Here is a 12,880-nt window from a genome sequence, read left to right on the forward strand (position 1 = left end):
CCTGGATTTGCGGGTCCTGGATGAAATGGACTTGCCCACAAAGCACTGATCCGGGAGGTGGCTCTCCCATAGGCAGAAGCTGCCTTGACTGTGTCCATCCTTGACAGGCATGAGTCCATCACAGGATAGGCAGATTTTGAAGTCCACCTTGAGACGTGGCAGCTTGCATGAGGTATGAGGGGGTCCTCACTTTTTTTTTTTTTAAATGTCCACATGAAAGGAGTGTGAAGATGAAGATTTTTTCACAAATCTGATTTAAAAAAATAACGTGTTCAGTTAGGGGAAACAGTGGGCCAGGCGCTCGCTCGGTCCCGTCTTGCTGCCATGGGCATCAAAGGGAAGTGAGGGAGGATTGCGTCTGCTCTGCCTTTTACGCCCTTAAACAGGAGCACGAAGGGGGTGAGAAGGAGGGGGGAAGAAGATAAGTGGCTCCAACAAGCTCAGCTATTCAAAAGAAACCGAACTCATGCCCACGAGACGCACGTGCAGCTGCAGTGGAATCCACACGGACACCAAGTCGAAGAAGAGCTGACCTTCCATCATCTTAGGAACAAGCGGTCATGACTAGATCACATTCAATACGTGCAAAGAGAATCACATCTAAACCAGTAAAATAAATAAAATATATATATATGAGAGAGAGAGACAGACACACACCGCTTGTGCTTTACAAGGGACCGTTTCACAAAGCTGAAAACAACTGAACCAAACCAGCTGGCAGGAACCAACCCAGTCTTTGCAGTTTGTGAGCTCCGAGCCATCAGTGCTCCTAAAGATCACTACACTGACTTCTGCTGGAAGGAAGCAGGGCCACAGTAGCAGTTTGTCAGGGTGAGCGCTTGAGCACAGACACTACAGCGAGGGAGGGATTCTCGTGTCACTGTAGTTAACCCACCTCCCCGAGAGGCAGTCGCTAGCTCAACGGAATAATTCTTCATTCACCTAGTGCTCTACACCGGGGCTTAGGTTGGCATAGCTGTCTCTCCGGGGGGTGGATTTTTCATACCCCTGAGAGCTGTTGCTATGCCAATGTAAGTTTTCAGTGTAGACCAACCCTCAGCCAGAGATCATTCCCCAGCTGGGAAAGGCCAGTGGGTGGAACTACACCTTGACTGCACAGGCAGCAATCAACAACTTCTCCAGCACTGGCAATTTTTAAATCAATCGTTTTTTCAGAAGATCTGCTCTAGTTCAAACAGGAATGAATTCAGGGAAGACCTATGCCGTGTGTTATCAAGGAGGTCTGACTAGATCATGGTGACCCTTCCGGCCTTTGAATATATAATTTAGCACTCTGCACTTACGGTCATTCTCAGGCACTTGAATGGTTTGTGTGTCCATCACCTGGGCTGATATCAAGGACCCTATGGGAAGGAGAAAAAAACGATTAGGAGAGAGGTTTGTTTAGAAACCACAGAACCCAAGTGATCCCAGAGACAGCAGAACAGCTGCCAAGCTCAACCCCACAGAGATTCAGCTCTCCTATGAAGGATCAACACCTTAAGAACATTCTTTTCTACCTCATTTTCTTGGAGAACTCTTAGCCTTACAGTAGTTGCCAAGGGTCTGCACCCCATTACAGGAAAGGGGTTTTAGTCAGACTGCTTCAAGCTTTGCTTTCTGGTTGGTTTTTGTTAAGACAAAGTCAAATGTTTGTATTCGGTAAGGCCTTACGACGCTGAACAAGGATCACTAGGACAACTAGGCTACACACTGCACGCGTACAGACTAGTCCCTGCCCCAAAGCGCTTGCAATCTAAAAAGAACAGGAGTACTTGTGGCACCTTAGAGACTAACAAATTTATTAGAGCATAAGCTTTCGTGAGCTACGAAGAAGTGGGCTGTAGCCCACGATAGCTTATGCTCTAATAAATTTGTTAGTCTCTAAGGTGCCACAAGTACTCCTGTTCTTTTTGCGGATACAGACTAACACGGCTGCTACTCTGAAACCTTACAATCTAAAGATACAGATTTCTTCCCCGCTTCCTCTTTAAACAATTGCCCCCCAAATCGCATCCCCAGTCTCAGCAGCACTCCTCCTCCCCACACAAAACCACTCAGCTTATCTCTGATCCACCGAGAAAGAGCCAAAACTGACTGAAGTGTGCACAGGCTGGTTCCTCTTCCCCAGACAGCTTTGCACTTTGCCATCGGACCAGTCATTTTTGCTTATGCCATCACAGTTTCTAGCGCTGTTTCAGAACTTTTATAGCACCTATTGCCCTTGACATGAGTGCAATTTTAGATCTATAAATACAGCGTGATTGCCATTGGGGCTGGAAGCCACAATGCCCTAGTCTTGCCAGGACCACCACCAAACACGCAGACAATTTTATATTACACTCTGAGAGCCCTGAGGTTCTGGCTCCGATGAACAGCAAGTTTCAAATGGGATGGGGACCTCCACTGGGAAAACTCCGTGCTGGTTCTAGGCCAGAAAACAAAAGCGACCACACACGGCTATGACGGGCTAGGACGGGGAATCTTTCCGGGAGCTGGGTCCCTGACAATTTAGAGGTTTAAAGATTCTCACCAATACTCTGAATTGTACCTGTGCCCCAAAAGGGAGCTGGTGCACTGCTCTGAACGTAGTTCTGGGCAGCAGCATGTTCCCCAACTGGAGTTTCTGGGTGAAATCCAAGAGCAGTCCTACACTGAGCTCCCTCCAGCCAGGAGAGGCCAAGGGCACAGACGCGATAAATCGACCCCCGAGCGCTCTCCCGTCAACTCCTGTACTCCACCGGCGTGAGAGGCACATGCGGAGTCGACGGCGGAGCGGCAGCAGTCGACTCACCACAGTGAAGACACCACGGTGAGTAGATCTAAGTACGTCGACTTCAGCTACGTTATTCCTAGCAGAACCGCTGGCACTTCCTGTTGCTCTGCGGCGCGAACAGGTCTATGTGGGGCGAGCCCCCCCTCTGGAAAATCGAGTGTGCGATGTGCAGCCTGAGGGACCATTCGTGATCGTGAAACCAGCGGCTGAGGCGGTCAGCTAGCTTGTTTTGTGCTCCTGGAAGGTGCGACGCCTCTAGGTGTATCAAGTGGGCGATGCAAAAATCCCACAGCTCGAGGGCTTCCTGGCACAGGGGAGAGGAGCAAGCACCACCGTTTGTTTCTATAGAAACATCGCTGCAGTGTTGTCCGTCAGCACCCACACACATGCGCCCTGCAGGTGGGCTAGAACGCTTGGCATGCCAGACAAACCGCCTTCAGCTCCCTTACATTGATATGCAGCGATAATTCTGTGTGGGACCATAGGCCTTGGGCTCTGATATTGCTCAGGTGCACTCCCCAACTGAGCGCTGAGGCGTCCGTGACTAGGGATAGCGTAGGATGGGGTTTGGCAAAGGGTACTCCCGCACAAACAACGTGTGGTTGCAGCCACGAGTGGAGAGATTCGAGGATGCGAGGGGGGAGCATAACTATCGTGTCCTGCGGGTCCATGCCCAGCCTGTGCACCCGCGCCAACCACGCCTGGAGGGCTGGACCACGTATCTGCAGGCTGCCATATGCCCCAATAGTTTCATGCAATTTCTGGCCGTGGTTGTGGGAAACCGGCGAAGGTTTTCGATGATGTCCGTGAGTGCTTGGAAGCGCAGCTCCGGCAGGAACGCCCTCGCCTGCATGGAGTCCAAGAGAGCCCCTATGAATTCTATTCTCTGAGTTGGGGCCAGTGTGGATTTGGGCACATTCAATATGAGGCCCAGCCTGTGGAATGTGGCCTGGGGCAAGGACACATGCTCTGCGGCCTGTGCTTGGGACTCTGCCTTGATGAGCCTGTCGTCTAGGTACGGGAATACTTGCGCCTGACACTGCCACGACTGCCATACACGTGGTGAATACCCGGGGGGCCGCCGAGAGCCCGAACGGGAGCACCCTGAACTGCTAGCACTGGCCACTGACCATGAATCGTCTGTGGGCCGGGATAATAAATATATGGAAGTACGCATCTTTCAAATTGAGGGCTGCGTACCAGTCCCCCGGATCCAGGGAAGGAATGATGGTGGCCAGAGAGATCATGCGAAACTTCACCTTCCTTATGAATGTGTTGAGATCTCGCAGGTCCAGGATAGGCCGGAGCCAACCCTTGTCCTGGGGGGGGGGGGGGAGTAGATCAGGAAATAGCAGGAGTAGAACCCCTTGCCCCTGAACTCCTGAGGAACCTCCTCTATTGCCCCTAGAGCGAGGAGCGATTGCACCTCCTGCAAGAGGAGTGCTTGTGAGAAGGGTCCCTGAAAAGGGACAGGGATGGGAGGGAACAGAATATCCCACCCCTACCGTGCTGAGGACCCAACGAGAGTCGATTCACGGGGGGGGGGGGGGGGGGGGAGGAACAGAGAGACTGAAACTGATGCTCCATCCTTGGGCGCATCTTCAAAAAGTTTGGCTTCAGGCCAGGGGGCTGTTTGGCCGAACCCTGGCCTTGGCCTGAGGACTGTGGCGGGCCTCCTATTATTTCTGCCCCGTCTCCTTGACGAGTCTCATCTACGATGCCCAGAGTAGAAGCGGGACGGGGGCTGAGGCTTAAAAGGATCCCCAAAGACTTCAAAGTTGCCCGCGAGTCCTTAAGGCTGTGCAGGCGAGAGTCTGTATTTTGGGTGAACAGGCCTGCACAGTCAAAGGGGAGGTCCTGTATTGTGTTCTGGACCTCAGGTGGTATCCCTGAGACCTGGAGCCACGCACTGCACCTCATTGTGATGGTGGCGATGGTCCGAGCCCACAAGTCCACCGCGTCTAACACAGCCTGGAGGGAGGTTCTGGAGACAACCCTGCCCTCCTCAAGGAGCGCGCTAAACTCCTTGCGCGAGTCAGCCAGGAGTAACTCCTGGAACTTTGCCAACAAACTCCAAGAGTTGAAAGCATAGCGGCTGAGTACCACTTGCTGGTTGGCCACTCGAAGCTGGAGCCCCCAGTCAACTAGACTTTTCGGACAAAAAGGTCCAGTTCTTAGTGTCCCGTGACTTAGGCGCAGGACCCGGCTGTCCTTGCCGCTCTTTGTGGTTTGCCACATCGACCACCACAGTCCCCGGTTGGGGTGGGTGAAAAGGTGTTCGTACCCTTCCTGCGGCACAAAATATTGTCTTTCCAGCCTCTATACCACCCACCGCTAAAGGGGTGGAGCCTGCCAAAGCACCTTTGTGGTATTTTGGATCATTCTTATGAGGGGCAAGGCCATCCTAGAAGGACCCTCAGGGGCAAGGATGTCCACCAGCGGGTCAGACTCCCTCCATGACCTCCTCTGCCTGGAGATTAAGGTTTAGGACCGCCCTCCTAAGGAGATCCTGGGGACCCTTGGTGTCCATCACTGGTAGGGTGGTGGTGGTGGTGCCCGCTCCTGCCTTGTCGGGCAAGGAGGCGGCGGTGGCGGCCCGTGGGGACAAGGGTCTTCCTGCCATTCTGGCTCTCTGGAGGTCGGGTCAGGTACCTCGGAGCCTCCCGTGACTGGAGGTGGCTCTCGTGTCACTGATGGCGCTGGATCGGGTGCTGCGCCTGAGCATGACAGCCCAGGGTCCCTGTCTCATACGGGGGTGTAGTGAGCCAGCGACGTTGCTGGGGGGGGCCCCCCATGGGGTGCAGATGCCACCGATGCCAGCCTGGAGCCCTGACCCTGGTGGTAGGCCCAAGGAGTCCAAAAGGGCCATTGGACTGGGCCCTGCCACGGGGTGGCCGGGCGACCACGGGTGCCAATGATTCCACCAGTCTGCGGTGCCAGGACCAGGAGCGGTAGTGGCGGCGTCAAGAGACGGAAGACTCGGCGTCTGACTCGGATGAGTAGTCTGTGCCCAACCACAGGAGATGGGAGGGCGCGGAGCCGGACGGTGCCGGGGAGCAGTACCAGGGTGATGGTAAGCGGTGCCGTGACATCATAGGCTTGCCACGATGATGAACCAGAGGCGGTGCCGCCATCGGTGCCGGAGCCACATGTGGTGCCGAGCTAGACGTTGTAGCCGGTGCCGCCACTGGTGCCTGGGCTTGCGGGGCCGGGGACTGTGCCGTCATGGCAATGAGGTCCCATGCTGCCTCATTGGTGTCCGGCATGGAGGGACGGTCGATCTCTTCCTCCAAATCCTCCTGAGTTAGGGAGTCCATCAGCACTGGACTCGATGGACCTCCTGTTGGGGCCGGAGTCAACGGTGCCAGGTCTTGAGGCCCAGACCATGGGTGTCCCACCGGAGGACGCACCACGCTGGAGTTCACTCAAGGCTTCTTGACGGAGGAACGACCCCGTCCGCCTTCTTATGCGGCACCAGGGACTGCGAGCAGTGCTGCATGGTGGCACTGGCCTTATGGGTTGGGGAGCAGCACCGGTGCTCCTTGGAGGAGTCCTTCCTCAGTGCCGGGACATCCCGCACTGGGGCGCTGCGCACCGAAGATGCCAGTGCCGCTTCTGGTGCCAGCTCGGCTGGAGGGCCTACTCCGTCAGGAGGAGCTTCAAACGCGCTCTCTCTTAGTCCTGGGTATGAAGCTCCTGCAAATTGGGCACTTATCTGTCTGATGGCCTTCTCCTAAACACTTGAGACAGGCAGCATGTGGATTGCCTGCGGGCATAGGTTTCACACACCTCTCACACGCCTTAAATCCCTGTGACTGAGGCATGCCCCAGTGCCTGGGGAAACTAGGACGGGGGAGGGGAAGCCCCCCGAAGTAAGTGCAACTAAACTACAAACTACTATATAACAAACTAAACTATATACAACTAAGAAAGGGAACCACTAGGTAGGCACTTGCAAACGCAAGAGACTGAGCTGCTCCAACAACCGTCACTGGCGGTAAGAAGGAACTGAGCAAGCGGCGGGTTGGCAGGGACCTATATACACTGCCATAAAGGTGCCACTCCAGGGGTCTCCACAGCCAACCGACGGGTATCGCTAGGGGAAAATAGCTTCCTATGATTGTGCATGCAGCACGCACGTGCACGCACACCTATTGGAATGCACATGAGCAATCACTCGAAGAAGAACTCTTAGTTCCTTTCTCATGCTGCTTTGCCAGGTGTCCTGGTTCCCCAGAAGTGTGGCAGGTTTTTAATGATTTTAATGGTACCTGCTGCCCCATTTGTTTTACATTTGTTTCCTCCAGATGCCTACGACTGGCAGGCAAGTTACTACCCCCCACCAGCATGAGTATTTGAGACTTGCTAGTGATCTTGTGTGCTTCTGGAGCTTGACACATTTAGCGTGTGCTTCAAATGGATGGGATGCTTCTATAGTGGCAGTCGTCTTGGCTGCCTGATTGCTAAGAGCTAGTCTTGGCTCTGCCTTGGGCAACTCACACAAGTGCCTCAGTTTCCCCATCTGTAAGTATTCTTATACTTATCCTATCCTATCTCCTAGAACTGGAAGGGACCTTGAAAGGTCATCGAGTCCAGCCCCCTGCCTTCACTAGCAGGACCAAGTACTGATTTCCCCCCGGTTCCCTAAGTGGCCCCCTCAAGGATTGAACTCACAACCTTGGGTTTAGCAGGCCAATGCTCAAACCACTGAGCTATCCCTCCCCCCTTAAATCCCTTCTCACAAGGGGAGGCTTTCTACAGTGTCATAAGCGTGGGGGAGGTTTACAAGACATGGTTCCTCCCCAAGAAGTTCACAATCTAGAGCCCCACTGATTCCACAACCACACCGAGGTGACAGCTAAATCATGGCTCCGCTTTGTAGTAGAGACAGGTCTTGGGAGGATTCAGCCCTGTCTGGGAATGCTCTTACACAGCCCATCGGGAACAGCCAAGATCTAGTCTACACCACCAAATGTAAATCATGCTTTGATTATTCCGAGGGAAAGCTATGTTGTAACCGGGACCAGTGACTGGGCTGTTCTGTAGATGGGGCCTTATAACCAATTTAAATGGTCATAACATCTGGCCATGAGGCACCCATGCTTATGACATTTCCTTCTCTGTCACAGTTTCTTAGCCTGGCTGTGACTTAGCCTAGTATCTACCAGGATTAAAACAGTTCCCTAACAGTTGTATCCTGTTATTTTTCCTGACCACAAAGACAAGCTATATATTTCACAGCTGCCTCTAAATATGGTTCTTGCAGTGTTCAGGCCGGTGACACAATGGTGATTAGGTTTAAGCAGAAGACAAGGGTTAATACAGTTTAAGGTCCCATGATCAGGTTTCACTACATCTTGGTTCTTTAGTATACCTTAAATTAAATTGATTTTAACTGTATCAGTATTGCAGGTCCACCAGGGACAAAGAGCAGGATGGAGAGAGAGAGAGAGGCTAAGCTAGGCTGGTACTTTGCAAGTCAGGAGAGAAATGACAGAGGTGTAAAATGAAGTGTTAATGGACATTAGGGCTGTAATTGAATCAAGCAGAAAAAGCCTAAGCAGCAGTCTGATAAAAATGGCTGCTAAATGACAGCATGTGACCAACTGGGACTGTTCTTACTGTGATCTGTAAGTGCTGACAGGGGAGTGTGGCTGGGATGGTCTGCGTTGGGGGATGGGAGAATGACCGAAGGGAAATACCTGAGCCTGTAACATGAGAACCCAGGAGGGGGCTGGGGCGAGGTGACACCTTTGCCCGGGAAACTGAACAAAGGTGGGAGGGGTCGCTGAAGGCAGAGTCTGGGGAGCTGGCTGGTGAGGTGACTGGAGGCAGGGAGGGCTCTGACCTCTGGAGGGGGCTGGGGTGTCCGAGGACCCCAAGATGGACCTAACTGAGGGGTATCCTGTTGTCTGTGCCTGCAAGACCTGTCTCGGACTGTATTCCCGTCGTCTAAATAAACCTTCTGCTTTACTGGCTGGCTGAGAGTCATGGTGAATCGCAGGAAGCCGGGGGTGCAAGGCCCTGAGTCCCCCCTTACTCCGTGACAACTGGTGGCAGCGGCGGGATCTACTGCACCCCGTGGACGGCGCTTCCTGCAGTAAGTGACTGGGGAGAAGTAAAACGAAGGGGGATTGACGGGGACCAGGCGTGCTGAGGAGTCAGAGAGAGACGGTTATCACCCCTGGGAGTGTGTGACCAGCGAGAAGGACTTTTGCAGTAACAGGGTCCCCCGGGGGATCGCAGCGAGTGGTCCCAGGGGCGGAGGAGTCTGCAGCTCGACCCTGGCAGAGAGGTGGTGACCTCGAGAAGGGCTGGCACACTAGGGGTCTCCCTGGAAACTGTGGGGAGCGGTGGGCACACAGGCCTGTGAGTGGCCAGCAGGAAGATGTATGCCAAGCGGCTTAAGAGCGACCTGGTGGAGCTGTGCAAGCAGAGGGGGGTGCGCATTGGGAAGCTCACCAAAGAACAGCTCATTGCCCAGCTGGAGAAGGGAGATCGCGCGAATGAACTGATCCCTGTCTCTGAGGGAAGCAGCCTGGCAGATGCAGCGCAGGCCCCAGTGTCTGTCCCAGCTGGGAGTGGTCAGCCGGCTGCTGAGGGCTTCCAGAGACCCCTCCTGCCTATGCCTAGGGGAAGGGTGGGGAGGAGCCCAGCAAATACCGAGGGCGCCGTGACCCCCCCGGCCAGCAGGGGATCCTCCCGGCGACACTCGCCGGCCAGCAGGGGATCCTCCCGGCCACGCGCAGCATCCGTGGAGCGGAATGGGCTGGAATGGGAGAAAGAGCTAAAACTGAGAGAGCTGGAGGTTTGTGAACACCAGAGGCAGCATGAACGGGAGGAGAATGAGAGACAAAGACAGCATGAAGAGAGACAAAGGCAGCATGAACGGGAGGAGAAAGAGAAACTGAGGCAGCATGAAGAGAGAGAGAGGCATCGTGAACGGGAGGAGAATGAGAGACAGCGTCAGCAGGAACTGGAACTGGCGAGGCTGAAGGGCCGCGAGCCCCCGGCTGCGGTGAGTGAGGGGGGACCCAGGACTGCACGGAGCTTTGATAAGTGCATCCTGGCCCCACGCAAGGAGGGGGAGGACATGGATGACTTCCTGGATGCCTTTGAGACGGCCTGCGAGCTGCACCAGGTTGATCCTGCAGACAAACTCCGGGTTCTCACCCCCTTACTGGACCCCAAAGCCTTGGCCTTGTACCGCCAACTGGAAGAGGCGGAAAAAGGGGACTATGAACTATTCAAAAAGGCCCTGCTACGTGAGTTTGGGCTGACTTCTGACATGTACCGGGAAAGGTTCCGGAGTCAGGATAAAACCCCTGAGATCTCATATCTGCAACTAGCCGTCCGCATGGAGGGATACGCCAGCAAGTGGGCAGATGGGGCCCAGACGAAGGAGGACCTGGTTAAACTGCTGGTACTGGAGCAACTGTATGAGCGGTGCCCATCCGACCTGAGGCTGTGGTTGAGGGACAAAAAACCAGAGAACCCGCGACATGCAGGCCGGCTGGCCGATGAGTTTGTAAAGAGCCGGTCAGGGGCTGGCAGGGAGGAGTCCCAAAGGAACAGTCCCACCACAACGCAGAGCGAGAGTCACCATGGGCCATCCCAGCGGGAAAATACGGAGAAACCTCACCAAAGGGGAAGATCCAGCGTCAGGTCCATCCAACCCACTCGAGGGAACCCCTGGGACATGGTCTGCTATCACTGTGACCAAAGAGGTCACATACGGGCCCAGTGCCCCAGGCTCAGGGACAGACTGAGCAGACCAAACCCACAGAGGGTTGACTGGGTAGAGACCCAGCCAGGCGAGAGGCAGCACTCCCAGGGAAGGGGGGCTGGCAGAGTACCACCTGCTAAGAGGGAGGAGAGCTCCAGGCCTGCTCCTCTGCGGGGCGGGATGCTCCAGACTCAGGGTTTTTGGTTTATACAGTGGGCGCGGGGCGGTCCCTCCGGAAAGAGTACCTCGTTCCCCTGGAGGTGGATGGGAGGAAGGTCGATGGATACTGGGATACGGGCGCAGAGGTGACGCTGGCCCGGCCCGAGGTGGTGGCCCCAGATCAGGTGGTGCCCAACACCTACCTGACCCTGACGGGGGTGGGCGGGACACCAGTCAAAGTGCCCGTGGCGAGGGTACACCTGAAGTGGGGGGCCAAGGAGGGCCCCAAGGACGTGGGGGTACACCCGTATTTGCCCACTGAGGTGTTGATGGGGGGGGACCTGGAGGACTGGTCAAGCAACCCCCAGGGTGCCCTGGTTGTGACCCGCAGTCAGAGCCGGCGAGGGGCACTGCGCCCTGGCCTTGGGGAGGGTGCCTTGCCCGAGGCACAGGACCCTAACCTGGTGGGGAGGGAACACCCAGGGACACAGCTCAGGGAGGCTGCGGCTTCAGACCCAGCCGGCGAGAGAGAGCAGGTGGCCATCCCTGTCCCAGCTGCTGAGTTCCAGGCCGAGGTGCAGAAAGATCCCTCCTTGCGGAAGATAAGGGACCTGGCCGACCTCGGTGCGGTACAGACCATGGGGAGAGGCGGCCGGAAAAGGTTCCTGTGGGAGAAGGGGTTCCTGTACCGAGAATGGGCTCCCCCAGGGAAAATGGAGTCAGGGGGGATCAGGAGGCAGCTGGTGGTACCCCAGAAGTATCGCCGCCAGCTGCTGTACCGGGCCCATGACACCCCCCTCTCAGGGCACCAGGGAACCTGGCGTACCCAGCAGAGGCTGCTACGGAGCTTTTACTGGCCTGGGGTCTTTGTTACTGTCCGGCAGTACTGCCGATCCTGTGACCCCTGTCAGAGGGGGAGGAAGGCCCGGGACAAGGGGAAAACGGCTTTAGGACCCTTGCCCAGCATAGAGGAGCCTTTCCAGAGGGTGGCCAAGGTTAAAAGGGGGGCTCTGAACCAAGAGAGCCCGAAGCACAGACCTCCAGACTGGAGCGCTGGGAGAAGACCCCAGCCCAGTTGGAACCCCAGGGGTATTGGGGTGGGAAAAGGGCACAGGCCGCATAACCCTTCCCACATGCGAACTGCGAATGCCCTCGAGCACCCCCGACCTAAGGGGGGGCGTGAAACTGGAGGGGCCTGGTGTAATTCTCACCAAGGAATGGGAGGGATGCGGGGGCATCCATGGGAACGGGGGTAGGTTCGAACTTCCCCGGGTCACTGGCTGAAGTGACCCCGCTCAGTTCGGTCTCGAAGGGGGGAGATGTGACGAACTGGGACTGTTCTTACTGTGATCTGTAAGTGCTGACAGGGGAGTGTGGCTGGGATGGTCTGCGTTGGGGGATGGGAGAATGACCGAAGGGAAATACCTGAGCCTGTAACATGAGAACCCAGGAGGGGGCTGGGGCGAGGTGACACCTTTGCCCGGGAAACTGAACAAAGGTGGGAGGGGTCGCTGAAGGCAGAGTCTGGGGAGCTGGCTGGTGAGGTGGCTGGAGGCAGGGAGGGCTCTGACCTCTGGAGGGGGCTGGGGTGTCCGAGGACCCCAAGATGGACCTAACTGAGGGGTATCCTGTTGTCTGTGCCTGCAAGACCTGTCTCGGACTGTATTCCCGTCGTCTAAATAAACCTTCTGCTTTACTGGCTGGCTGAGAGTCATGGTGAATCGCAGGAAGCCGGGGGTGCAGGGCCCTGAGTCCCCCCTTACTCCGTGACACAGCAACAGGCTGGAAATGGGGCAAATCAAATTGCAGTCATTGATTAAAGTCAGGCCTTGGCTACACTCAGGACGCTGTGAAGCGCGAGTGTAGTCGCGCCGCCAGCGCTGCGAGAGCGTGCAGCACTGCAGGCACTGATTACACTGGCGCTTTACAACGCTGCACTCGCTGTGCTCAGGGGGGTGTTTTTTCACACCCCTGAGCGCAGCAAGTTGCAGCGCTGTACAGCGCCAGTGTAGCCAAGGCCTCAGTTAAGTAACTAGAGAGAGTGAAAACCAGTAATATGCAGCACTAATCACATGGAAAACTAAATCAGCTACATGACAAAGTAGCGGTTCTTTGAGTCAGTGAGTTTCAGCCTGAGCAGTAGTCTGAAGTCTATACAACAACCTGATGCCATTTCACAATTAAACAGATATAACACAAAGATGCACCACCGTGGCTAG

General features: G+C 55.5%; 1 protein-coding gene across 1 annotated transcript in view; it reads right to left on the bottom strand.

Annotated features, from left to right (window-relative positions):
• Positions 1–12,880, bottom strand: part of LOC135892783 (junctional adhesion molecule A-like) — an 84,488-nt gene that overhangs the window by 58,152 nt on the left and 13,456 nt on the right. Inside the window, exon 2 of the mRNA XM_065420581.1 lies at positions 1,305–1,364. Coding sequence (XP_065276653.1) covers positions 1,305–1,341 — 37 coding nt within the window. The 5' untranslated portion in view covers positions 1,342–1,364. The remainder of the gene's footprint in view (positions 1–1,304; positions 1,365–12,880) is intronic.

Source organism: Emys orbicularis, chromosome 20 (assembly GCF_028017835.1).
Source record: "Emys orbicularis isolate rEmyOrb1 chromosome 20, rEmyOrb1.hap1, whole genome shotgun sequence".
In the NCBI taxonomy this organism is placed as follows: domain Eukaryota; kingdom Metazoa; phylum Chordata; order Testudines; family Emydidae; genus Emys; species Emys orbicularis.